The sequence below is a fragment of the Eublepharis macularius genome, chromosome 14, assembly GCF_028583425.1.
Source record: "Eublepharis macularius isolate TG4126 chromosome 14, MPM_Emac_v1.0, whole genome shotgun sequence".
In the NCBI taxonomy this organism is placed as follows: Eukaryota; Metazoa; Chordata; class Lepidosauria; order Squamata; family Eublepharidae; genus Eublepharis; species Eublepharis macularius.
This window is the reverse complement of record NC_072803.1, coordinates 35015413-35028594: the sequence shown is the minus strand read 5'-3', so window position 1 is coordinate 35028594 and position 13182 is coordinate 35015413. Positions and strand designations below refer to the sequence as shown.

Below are 13182 nucleotides of genomic sequence, written 5' to 3'. Positions count from 1 at the left end.
CAATGAGGACTTGGCCACTGCCACCACAGGGACTGAAGACAATAAGGTAATGTCATCATATCGCAGGCTCTGGTATAGGGAGGGATTCTTACAAAAGAAGAGTCCTAACAGTTAGGCGCAAGACCTACTTCTTCTTTCATGCCTTGCAATCAAGGGAAACTGAGACTTCTGAGAGAGATGATCCATGTTTCAGGGTACAGAAAGCAGGCTTGGGCCTCACTGCAACTCCGCTTGCCTCATCCCCATCTCTCCTGCCCTCCTCCTCTGCAAGATACCTCTTTCAGCCCTCAACCACTGCACCAGGGAGGGCCATAATAAGAAGCACCTGCATTTTGAAAAAACAGGAGGAGATGTGACCCAAAAGCTTTGGGGTCTGTGCGTGGCTGAAACAGAGAGCTGGCCCTTCTAGGCTGTAGGTCTTTCATCCCCATGAAGAACCATAGAGTTGGAAGGGAGATGCTTCTCCCAACACTTTGTGAAAACCACTAGGAGATGCCACAATCTCCCTCTGCAGTTTCTTTGACATTGAATTGTTTTGGAAATTCCTCAGGCTTATTATGCACCCACCTTCCCGCATTCAGGACACAGCCGTTGCTGTTGTCCTTGGCTTGGACACGCCTGCCTTTACCAAGAAGGGAAGGGGGGTTCATGTGACCAGTGGGAGGGCCTCTATCCTCCAGAACTGTTCCAGTATCATCTCTCTCATGCCTTAGTTTCCCCATGAGACCATCTCTGTGACATCTAGGAGACAGCCCTAAAAAGGGCACAGGAGTGCCCAGCGCTGTTGTCCTAGCATGTTCCCAGGTGAAGGAAAGTCTCCCTCAAGGCCTTTACGGCAGAGATGTTTCCAAGGGACTCTCCTCCCTTCTCTCTCAGCCTGAGGATGTAAAAGAAAACTGTAGACTTCACGACTGGGGTCGTGAAGAGAGAGCAGTCCTGCCTACAGCAACTCTCGAGCACCCGCTCAGCATGAGAAGGAGCAAAATCTAGAGCGGCGTATTGGTCACAAGATGGTGGAGGAGGAGGAGGATGCCTGCTGCTGGAGCCAGCACCCTGCCACCGAAGCCCCTCCACACTTATCAGTTCCTGGTGGAGGGATGCTGCCGGTCAGCACATGCCTGCAGCGTCTCCCGGATGCCTGTCTGCCAGTCCTTTACCAGGTCCACTGGAGTCACTGCTTCCTGCCACGAAAAACACCAAGAGGAGACTTCAGCTTTGCCTGTTGCTTTGGAGGCTGGAAAACATGTTGTCACCTCTTCATATCATTACTTTTTCCTCACTTTCTCTGGACTGGAGCTGATTTGGGGCAGGTCAGAGAGAATTCTGTCCTTTACTGTGGCCCAGCTTCCTCCACTCATGCACTGTAAACCACAGTGGTCCATCATTAGACAGTGGCCTAGTTACCACTGCGGGGGGGGGGGGGGCGGGAGTAAACCCTGTGTATGGGCTGTAACACTTCAGACTTGGAAGCAAGAGCTCATCTGATGGAATATTTCCACTGTGTTGGAAAAATCCCTTCATGTAGAAAACTAGCTTGTCAGGAGAAAGCTAATTTTTAATATGCTAGTTTTCTCTGTGTGAGGGATTTGGCTGAGGTAAGAGGCGTATTCAGTCATCTGAGCCCCAGTTTGAAATGGTACACTGCAGACACACATTCACCCTCACTAAGAACTGTAAAGCAATCTAGGAGGCACCAAGTCCATTAGGCATGTTCCTTCCACCCCTCTTAAACAGTAGCAACGAGCCAGCCTCCCGGGTCCCAGCCCAATCCTCACCTCATTCTGGATGCTGAGGTTAGCGCCATACAGCAGCAGCGTCTTCACAGCCTTGAAACGTCCCAGCCGAACTGCATCATGAATGGGCGTGTCTCCTTCCTGCCAGAGGAGGAGGGGTAAGTTTGGGTACCCCAACAAATGGTCTGTTCAGTATGTGTTCAGGCAGACCTATGTGTGGCCCGCGTGGCTCACCTATAGAGCCACTCAGCTTGCAGGCAGTAGATCCAAAGCTCAATTCTGGACAGCTCCAGTGATAAAGGAATCATGGTTAAGAAGGCTAGAAGAGACAGGTGCTCCTGCCCATTGACAGAAATGGCACAGGACTAAACGGACTCAGGACAAGAAGGACTGGAATAAAGCTACAGTTCTGTGTGCAGGCAGTCTAATTCTGCAACCTGTATGTATGATCATGCATTTCTATGTAATTTATTTTCAGAGATGTAAGGGGGAAAGCCCAGGGGGATGACTGTCATTCCCCTAGCCCAGTATCCTGTTTCCCACAGTGGCCAAGCAGATGCCTCCAGGAAGCCCGTGAGTGGGGCATGGAAGTCTTGCTTTCCTCCGCCATTGCCTCCCCCGAGTGGTGTTCAGAATGCACTCTTCCTGAATGTGAAGGTTCTAATCTATCCACCGTGGCCAACAGCCACTCCGTGAATGCATCCTGTCTGCTTTTAAAGCCATCCCAAGCCAGTGGCCATCACTGTGTTTTGAAGTGAGTTCACAAGCGAATAATGAATTTTGTAAAGAAGCACTTTCTTTTCTCAGTCCTGAATACTTAACCCATCAGTTTAATTGTGTGCATTTCAATTCTGAAGGGGGGGCAGAATTTCTCTGCCCACTTCCTCCACACCATGCCTCCTCATGTTATACATTTTTATCAAGTGCCTCCTTTCAAAGAGGCAGGGAGCAGCCTGCCCTTGTGCTTAAGAATGAATCCTGCTGCTGCGTGACATCAAAAGCTCAGGTGGCACGATGAAGCAAGAACTGACATGCCCAAGACCTGGTTCTTTGCCCTAGAGGTGGCCCAGGCTTGCTGTAGCTTGTTCCCCAACTGCTTCTGTAGGATCCCGGTGGCCATGGCATCTTACCTTGTCTTGTGCATTGATGTTTGCCCCACAGGCAATGAGATGCTCTGCGCAGTCGCAGTGCCCTGTCCGGACAGCCACGTGCAGCGGAGTGCTCCAGAGCTGCCAGGCAAAGAGAATCACGTTTAACAACATACCAGAGCTGCTTGTGCACACAGCCACGGGCTAGAACTTTTTCAGATGGGGAAGGCAGACTTGACTGACACCTCTAACCTTGTCCCTGGTGGAGATTTTGGCTCCCCTGTTGATCAGGCACTTGAGGATCTCCAGATGTCCCCCACGGCAGGCCCAGAGCACAGGCGTTGCATCCAGCTGGTAAAAGCAAAGCAGACTCTTAATATGAAGGAGGCAGAAATCTGTGACAAAGAGGCCAGGGCCTTGTGGCTAACCTGGCCAGAAGTAAGAGGCATTGTGGGCTTGGCTGTTGCATAATCAAGTTTCTGCTACTAGCTGCCTCTGTGGCTGGAAAGAGCATTTTAAAAACTGCTCTCAATTTGCAGTCCTCTCTACCACTTCATTCTGATGCATATATAGACCAGGACTCATTGGACTACCTTGGGCCAGATTATACCTGGCCTTTTGTTTGCAGGTGAACACTTTTGAGAACATGTAGTGTGGACATATGTGGAAGGCAGGTGTAGAGAGGCCAAGAGTCATGCTGTCTTTCCAAGATCTCAGCAGGGCATAAGGTCCCACTACAGTACTTGGGTCTGGAAGAATGAATGATGGCCATCAGGTGAGTCTCACCATGTCTCTTGGTTCCAGTTTGGCCCCAGCTTCCAGTAGCTTCTCCACGATCTCTGCATGGCCCCGTAGGCAGGCCCGATGCAGGGCAGTGCATTTGAACTGCAGCATGAACAGACACAGTAGAGAGTGGTTTAGGTTGCCAGTATCACTCATATCTTCCCATATTTCTATCCTTGGAGGAGATCAGGTGCATCCTTCCCAAGGAGGACGCCCAGCGGAGCCCATCAGATCAGCCCTTGATGATCTCTGTCTTAGGACAGAATACCACATTACCCATGCAAATGCAGCTTCCCAGGGTCATGTTTGCCATGATAGCATGAAAACAGCATGAGAGGGAAATTTGCAGGGGCAGGAGTGAGGTGCTTAATCCCACTCATCAGTTCTTTCCCACAGACCCCCCACTGCAGATCATCCCTCTGCCAGGCTTATTTCCAGGTGTAGCATGAAACAGAAAATGTGTGGGAGCTTTCCAGTAGGAGTTGCCTGGGAGAACTGGTGGGCTGGAGGTTAGCCAAATGATCTATTGGTCCACCCTAAGTAGGGCAGTGGAGGGAAGGCAGCATGGTATAGCCCAATCTCATCAGATGTTGGAAGATAAGCAGGGTCAGTACTTGGATGGACAACCACCGAGGAAGACTCTGCAGAGGAAGGCATTGGCAAACCACCTCTGCTTCTCACTTGCCTTGAAAGACCCTTGCTGGGGTTGCCGTAAGTCGATGGCAACTTGATGGCACATAGACAGGTAAGTAGGGCAGATAAAGACACACAAGGAGAAATCATAAGCTGGTGCACTCAGAAGTAAATCCCATTTTACTCATTGGAAAGTGCTTTTAGGATTGCAGTGGGAGTCACTGAATAAGAATGCATTATTATTTGACATGTCATTAGAACAGTCAGGAAAGTTGAAGAGTGTGTGGGGGGGTTCTTTTTGATGGGACATTTTCAGCTCAGCACCGAGAGCTCATGGATCAGCGCACAAAAGTATAAGATGCAGAAGAGTTGTCCTTGAAACTCTTCTGTGTGTCCACGAAGGAGTTCACACAGATTCTAGGATTCTGTTCACTGATAGATCTGGCCTATGTTTCGCAGGGGGTCACTTTAAAAGATCTACACCCTGGCTCACCCATGCAGGGAAATAAGGCAGCAATTAAGTGGCAGAAATGTGATGGTACAATGGAGAGGAAAGTGCAGTCATATTTTCGACTATTCCAATATGTCAAAAAAGCTTCCTGAAAACAAAATCAGCAGTGAACTTTTCTACCTGCTGTGTGCTCATGTTCTATTTGCATGTTTCAGAAGGAAGCCCATTCAGAACTAGAATCTGCCAGCTGCTGTCTGAATGGTGCAGTTCACTCACCTTGGGGATTTGTCACATCATTCCCCTGCATTTTGAACCCTACTTTAAGTGTGATCTCCGTTCTTATGCAGCTGTTTATGTTTGTTTAAGATACAGGATTCTGGACGATGCCTCCACTGGCCAGCAGGTGGCACTTGGGAACCACCTAGAAGCAGCTGCGCCATAAGGCACAGTAACATCTTTAGGAGGCTTGCGGTGCCATTTGGGGGAATAAGCAGATCTGATCCAGGAAGAGGGCAACTTTTAAAAGTCTGGGTATTAGGCAGTGCTTAATGAGTACCATTGGGAGCCCTGAGTGAGAGAATGGGACATAGGTACACTATTGATTTGGGAAACATCAAGAGGAAAGGTGGGGTATAAATTAGGCTTGCCAACTCTTGAGTTGGGAAATTCCTGGAGACTGGGGAGGTGTAGCCTGTGGAGGGCAGGGTTTGGAGAAGGGAGGGCCTTCCCTGGGGCATAATGCCATAGACTCCACCCTCTAAAGCTGCCGTTTTCTCCCTGGGAACTGATCTCTGTCACATGGAGATCAGTTGTAATTCTGGGAGACCTCCAGGCCCCACTTGGAGATTGCAACTCTAGATATAAATATTTTAATTAATAAAATAATTCACAGGAAAGGGCTGCTCTATAAGCTCTGCTAAAATGCACTGGAACTCCACATCTTTCAATGGGTCTTGCACAGTGCCACTTCCCAGTGGACTGGACTCTATTATTGTGTGGCAAGGGAAATGGCATTTGCATTTTACTCAGTGTCTTTTGCCAGCCTGATGCCCCAATTCCTTCCTCTGGCCAGCATTCTCTACTAAAGCTGCTACATTTGCTTATCCATACCAGACCAGCTTATCTAAACGTACACCCACCCTCAATCCTTCCTTTTGTGTAAACGCTCGCAGGGGGGCTTAATTTACATCGTTTCTTTTGAATGCAGAAATCCCAGTACCTTGTCATGAGCGTTGGGATCCCCTCCATCTGCTAGATATTTGTCAATCACAAGAATCTGGTTTTCCAGGGCTGCTTGCAGAAACCGTTCTTGATTCACAGGTTCTGTCTAGAGAGATGAACACAATTACCTAGCCTGGCACTTTTGAAAGGATACCCAGAAAAGTCATCACTCGCCCTCTCTCTCCATCACTGCCACCACCATTCATCCCAAGTGGTGGGACCCTTGCGTAGGTTGAGGAATGGATACTCACTATCACTTCTGGCTCCTGTTCCTTGGGGTGGACCACCTTCTTCCATTTTTTCTTGTTTTTGCGTAGCTTGATTATGGCCTCCAAGTCCTGCAAGCTCTCTAGCTTCAGTCTGGAATTGTTGAGTGTCTCAAGCTGGCAACAACAACAACAACATTAAGTTAGGCAAGCAACATCTCATATAGGCACTACTCAGCCATGATGTTTCAGTGCCAGAGATGGAAATCCAAAAAAGCACTTTCCCCTTCACACTTCAAAACTCCCATTTTTCTTCCCAGTGCAGCACTTACAACATTATTCTCCATGCCTCTATTTTATCCTCACAACACCCCGTTAGGTAGGCCAACCTGTGAGTGTGTGACTGGCCCAAGGTCACCCAGCAATCTTCCATGGCAGAGCGGGAATTCAAATCCAGATCCTACTCCACATGTGCCATCCTCATACACCATCATTTTATGCAGCTGTCATTCATTCCAATGGGGATTATACAAGAAACTTTCCTAGCGAATTATTCCTCATTCCTGCTTTGTCATTTTAAAGATATGCAATATCCATCTCCTCAAGGAACTACATTCTTTTGCCCTATCTTTAAATGGCCTGTCTGCTAAGGTTACATGCAACAGTAAGTGGTCATCTACTGCCATATGACAAAGTGACCTCATGGGATCTTGTAGTAGGACTGGGTAAAATATATACCAAAGACCACCTGGGGGTGGGGGGTGCTGGACCATTTTAGGTAGACCACTTACTGCTTGCTGATTCCAGTGGTTCTTGCACAAATGGAACTAGTTAGACCTTGACCTGACCCAGCAGGGTATTTCTTGTGATCTAAAATTAAGAGGCATTCTAAGGATCGTTTTACCATTAACCGGCAATCAATATCTTGGGTCTGTGTGTTTAAAACCCAAAAGATTCTAGTAAAAGAATCACTAGACCAGTGTTTCCCAAACTTAATTCCATGGAGGAACCCCTACATTAATTTTTCACATCCTGTGGAACCCCTGCCTATGAAAATGTTTACAGGCCAGAAAAAGTTGATGATGGAGAGCACAATTCGATTACTGCTAAATTATTTGTATCAATGCTCTGTAACAATACAAAATAAACACAAGCACCACACATCTAAATATAACCTTAATAACCATGATATTTTGAGGGATATTTGGGGGTGGTATTTCAATTTTATTTATTTATTCCACAACTTATTGCAGCATCCTTGGCAATTTCCAGTAGAACCCCAGGGCTCCTCAGAACCCTGATTGGGAAATACTGCACAAGATCTTGCAAGATAAATTCAGTGAACTCTCGTCCTACAGGATTTCCCCTGTCCTCTCCACCCTGCAACACAACAAGGTGAACTTTCACCAGCTCCCCCACTGCCACCACCTTCCCCTGGCTCACCTTCTTCCTCCTCTCCTCTTCTGCCTTCTGCTTCTCTTTACTGACAGCTTCCCATACACCAAGTGGGCCCGGCTGCCAGATCTCCGGCTCCTTGGCTGCATTTCTGGAGAGTCTCTCAAAACCGCACACTTTCTCTTCGTATCGTTCATCACTTACCTGGGAAAGCAAGCAAACCATGAGAGGGTTAGAGTTGATAGGTTCAGAGTACACATTTATTTATTTACATATGCAAATAAATACACCATTTATACACCACCTTTCTCACTGAAACTCAAAGCTGAAAGGAACTCTGGGAGTAGGTTTTGGGCCTGCCTTAAGACAGCAGAACCCACTTCAGGAGTAATGAAATTTTGGCACCTGAGATATAAAAGAGCAGGTTGGATTATGACCCAAAACACGGTCACAGGCTGATCTGAGCAGAGGTTCACGTAAATAACTCCACCAAGATTTTCTTTTTTTGTTCTTGCTGTGGAGAGCTAAAAAAGGAAGGGGCAGTGGGGAGAAAAGAGCTGGTCAAAAAGAAAAAAAGAGGAAGGGAAAGACAAGAGAAGAAAGGGAGAAACTAACATGAGTGGACAAGTTGGGATTAAAGGTGGGCCCTGGACCTCAAAAAGATGAAGTCTGTCAAAACAGCATCTTGCCAATCCAGGGTATTTGACTGACTTGGTGTGTACACGCATTTCCTCCAGAGACGAGCAAAGCTGACCCTACTCGGGATCAGTACATACGGCTTTTCGGTAACATTTGCACATTACATTTCTGAAAGTATGGGTTATGATTTGAGTCCCTTCTGGACCTGAGACGTTGAGTCATGAGCCCTTGAGATATATTATGCACATTGAAATCAATGCATATAGGAGGCGAGCAGACACAAGCGTGCTACCCCTGCCCCTCATCTACGGACAATCGGCAGTTCATGAGCACAGGGTCTACACGCCTAGGGATGATCCCATGATTAGAAATGTTTGGGGAGAAAATTGTGATAATAGCATTAAGCTAGGGCCTCATCTCCCTTTGGGGCCCAAGAGGTGATTGAGATCTTTATAGTGAAAATAATGAGATTTCCCCCACACACACACACACGCTGCAGACTCCAAGTTAGAGGAAATGATGAGGTACAGGAATCTTAAAACTGTAGAATGGTAGTTCACACACATTTAAAAAACCCTCCTTGTTCAAGAAAAGGGACCTGCTAAAGAACAAGTTTAAAAGCTAGCCTTCTCTTCAATGTGCTGGCTCCTGGACAGAGGTGGGGTATCTGCATACATAACTCCTTGCATTGCAAAGGTTTGGAGCAGGTGCTTTTCTAATTGGCGATTGACTCTTTTAATTTATACCTTGTTGAGGAATTCAGGAAAGCTTATAATGTAACCACAAACAGGAGTATAAAAGGTGATTGATACGCCTATTTGGGTGGATAGGCAGGCAGCAATCACCATTACATCCCCCCCCCCCCCCGCCGCCAAATATCATCTCAAGTTAGCAGTGGTCTGGTGACTACGAAGAGCAGGGCCTTTTCTGTAGTTGCCCCAGCACCATAGAATCTCCTCCCATTGAAGGGTAATGTGAGGTTTTATCTCTTCCTCTTCTGACAGGCTTTTAATGGTGTGTCTGAATTATGGCTTTTATTCTGAAACATTTTGCTACATTTAATATTTCTGCTACTTTTTGCAATCTGTTGCCATCTAAGGTTGACTTTTTAAAAAAACGTCGTCTACCAAGCAATTAAAGAATAAGGATATTAATAATACAAAGCTCTTTTGAGTTCAGCACTCACTCACAGTAGTTATGTGCCCAAAGAAGCAAGTGCAGACCTGATCTGAATTAGTTTTCAGAGCCAGCGGATCTTTAGGATTTTTCTGCCTTGGAATCTTCAGCAGCCTATGAGATGGGCCAGTTTATTTCCTGATCTGCCTTTAACTGATTCTTTCCTGAGATCAATCACTCCCCAGCAGAGATGTGTTCCTTTCTGCAAACTGCTGACCCAATCAGAGCGGCCACCAAGTGTGAACAGTGTCAGCTTCCTCCACCAAACTTGCAACATTCCATCCATGCCTCCGGCTCCCTGGCCTTGATGAAACCAGCCTCTATTTATATTGATATGTACACAGCTCTGGCAGAGGAATAAACATCACGGGGTTGAGATGCCATTCCCTGTGGCTAGCAAGAGCAAAACAGCATTGTCATCAATAGGGCCAGCCCCAGACATTGTGGTGCCTGAGGCAGAAAATCCGAGCAACAGAAAATTTCCATAGGCTAATGAACAGAGGGGCTCAACTCAGGGGGACATTCTCCCTGCACTTCCATGCTCTTGCATAACTCCCCATTCAGGTAAAAAGAGATTGTGCAAGAGAACTTCAGTGGGTTGCTGCTCAGACCTGTCCCTCCATTCCCCCCCCCACTCTGCCTCCATTAATGGAGCTTAAATGCTGCAACCTGAGGTAAACAGTCACACATTTTAGTGCTTGAATCAGAAAATCCAAATGGTGACACACACACCCTCCTCCAAAATGCTTTCATTTCATACTCCAAAAATCTAAGCCTCAAGGCTGCCTCAGAACTGGATGTTGATGGAGTAATGGGATCACTTCTGGGCATCACTGTCATCCTAGACCAAGCATGAAATGAAGGTCTCCTTTTTCCTGGAAGATTTAGGTCACCAAGATGTTGCCAACAAGCTTCCTTCCTTCTTAGGCTAACCTGCTGCTAGGAGGAGACAAATTCCATGAAGTCTTCAGCCACCAGCATGAGATGGACCGAGGCTCCAGCCTGACGTAGCTACCAAATTAAAAACGACTGCTTCACTGCACAACCCTCTGGCACAGGGGCCTTCTGTAGACTTGCTGGCACAATCACAATCCTGAGGTGTTTTTTCTCTCTTAAAGGAATTCCAGGGAGTTTCAGCCACCTGATCCATCCTGGGTTATTCAACCACAGAAGATTGCTTTTCCACTTATGGAAATATAAAGTTCACCCTCGAGACAGCTACTGTATACATGGTTGCTTGTTAATCCCAAGTCCTTGGCAGTGATGGTGGTTCTAGGATTTAGAGGGCGAGCTTTCAGAAAAGTCCCTTAAACTGGAAGAAGCAGGGTTTGCTGAGAATTCGCTCCTGCTACCTTTCTCCTTTCGGGGTGCTTCCACGCAAAGTAGGACTGGTGCCACTGTTGGACTAGTGAGCCTTTTAGTCATCTTGGGACCCCACAAAATGCTCTGCCTTCTGGTACTGGCCCTGACCTCTGATCTTCCCAGCCAGGGAGAAGCTGTGGTTCAGCACTGAAGTGCCAGGTTTGATCTCCAACATCTCCAGTTCAAAGGCAGAGGCAGTAGGGGGTGGGAAAAACCTCTGCCTGAGTCCCTGGAGAGCTGCCGCCAGAGTAGACCTTGCTTACCTGATAGGCCAATGGTCCAACTGAGTAGAAGGCAGCTTCATGTCTTCATGACTCCCAAGGTTACCAGCTGTCTGTCTGCTTACTACAACTAAAAGATCTTCAAGCAGCAGCGCAAAGCAAGCCCTCCCTGCCTGATCATTATAGGAATATATAATTTTATTAGGGCTGTACATCAGTCGGATCAATTTTTAAAATTCTGATGGACTAAAAAGGTACCATGGGGGGAAAGGTGGCATGGTACAGCCCACTCTCATCAGATCTTGGAAGCTAAGTAGGGTCAGTACTTGGATGGAAGACCCCCCAAGGAAGACTCTGCAGAGGAAGGCCATGGCAAAGCACCTCTGCCTCTCACTTGCTTCAAAAGCCTTTTCCTTAGGTTGCAACTTGACAGCACATACATACATAAAATGGTGCTCCTAAATGATGAGGCAGCATCTTTTAAAAAATTAGTATCGCTAATACAAGCGCTTATAAAAACTGCAGTAAGCGAGAAGCACAGCAGAATACCTCTTTCTTTGGTATCAGCTGCAACTCCCATAGACCTCTTCTAAAACTGAAGGATTCTTTGGTTTCAACTAGTTTTATTCATATGCAAATTTAATGAATTGCTAGACTGATTAAACCTCACATGATTAATCAACTAAGAATTCTTTATCTGAGGGGCAACTCTAATTTTTAATTTAAAAGAATATAAAATTAGGATAAAGCTGGAACATCAAAAACAAGTAAGACTCATCAGCTATGAACCAGAATGTGAGTGATTAAAAAGATTGCCCTTTCTGTTTTCTGAAGGGCAACAAACTAGGCTAAGAACTAAGGCCAACAGAATTCTAAAATGGGGGTCGGGGTGGCAGATAAAGGCCTGTATCTGGGCCCCCACAGATGAAATCTTGGCCCTCCTAAGAAGGCCAAGCTTAAGCGTAGCTTGGTCAGGGTTGTGCTATCACCACAATTCCAAAGTAGAACAACAAAAGCCCTGAACATGGCAATGGGAGTAGAAATCAAACTTCCTAATCTCAGCATTAATGTTAAGATGAAACAAGTTTTCTGCCCTTATGGCTGTGAAGATACCCTTGAAAGGTATGCAACAATGCCTGCTGAAACTGCAGAAACCAGAAGACTTAACTGCATAAGATGGGGATTTAATCTCTTTACCTCTCCCAGAGTAAGTAAAACTAGCATTATTTATACAAAGGCAGATGCACTGTACAAATCTGATCAATTTGCGTAATATGCGGTACAGAATTTTTCTCGACATGGGGCTGCTTGAGCGCCACTTTTTAATTCTGTACACACAGTCCTGATCTGTGAGGTACAAAGATGCAGTTTCTCTGTCTGTGCCTGTGGATTTGCACCAGGCAGACGTGCTCCAATGGGAAGCACTCTGATGTGCTCTGCGCTGTACTATGAAACCAGTCTCCAAACCCATTTGCATTGCTGAGAGAGCCAGATGAAGTATCCACACCATAAGGTTGAGTCTGTGTCTAGAGAGACTGCCAAGGAACAGGTTTTCTCATACTAGAGGCACAGTCATGGTTTCCCTAGGACACAAAGTGGAGAAAAATCACTCTTTTTCTCTGTAGCATGGCTGAATATGCATGCTGATTAATGGGCCATTCTCCAGCTCCAGCAACATGCTCAACAGATTCTTGTGTCTCTGTAAACGTGCTGAAACAAACAGACTACCCAGGGAAGCCATAAGCATCCATCAAGGCACCTGGGTATGGAAGGAGGGGACTGGAGAGGCTGGACGGGTCCCATGCTAGGAGTGGGTCCAGAGAACCCTGGATCCATGCTGGGGCCTGTATATCCCAGGTCAATAACATTGCTAAAGTGCAATAAAAGGCTCTTTTACTACATGGCCATTTTTTAACCATTTGCTGTAATCTGCCTTGAGTCTAAATGAGACAGGTCTAAATGAGTCTAAATGAGACAAACAATCTGGCCACGATGAGCAAGGCTTTAAATGTTGCCGAGATTCTTCTCCAATGGTTTTCTAAATCCATGTATTCCTGTTCTTCACAACACATACAACTCTGAACCAGCCAAAGGAGGTCAAAGGCTAACACTAACACTACCAATTTATATAGGTCCCCCCTCCAGCCGACCCCCTCCATCCTCTTACCAACTGCTGAATGCTGAAGATCTCCATGGTCCCCCCTACTTCAGAGTCACAACGCTCACTCCCCTCAGCTGGCTTGGGCAGGTCTTTTTATCACCACTCTGTGGAGT

General features: G+C 46.6%; 1 protein-coding gene across 1 annotated transcript; it reads right to left on the bottom strand.

Moving 5' to 3' along the window:
* Nucleotides 1–1017: 1017 nt before the first annotated feature.
* Nucleotides 1018–13151, bottom strand: ANKRD23 (ankyrin repeat domain 23). The gene is made up of 9 exons (XM_054997600.1): nt 13076–13151; nt 7559–7714; nt 6161–6292; nt 5908–6015; nt 3608–3706; nt 3074–3172; nt 2864–2962; nt 1776–1874; nt 1018–1181 (listed from the first exon to the last, which is right to left on the bottom strand). The coding sequence occupies exons 1-9, from the start codon at nt 13100–13102 to the stop codon at nt 1080–1082; spliced, it is 921 nt and encodes a 306-aa protein (XP_054853575.1). The 5' UTR covers nt 13103–13151; the 3' UTR covers nt 1018–1079.
* Nucleotides 13152–13182: the final 31 nt, after the last annotated feature.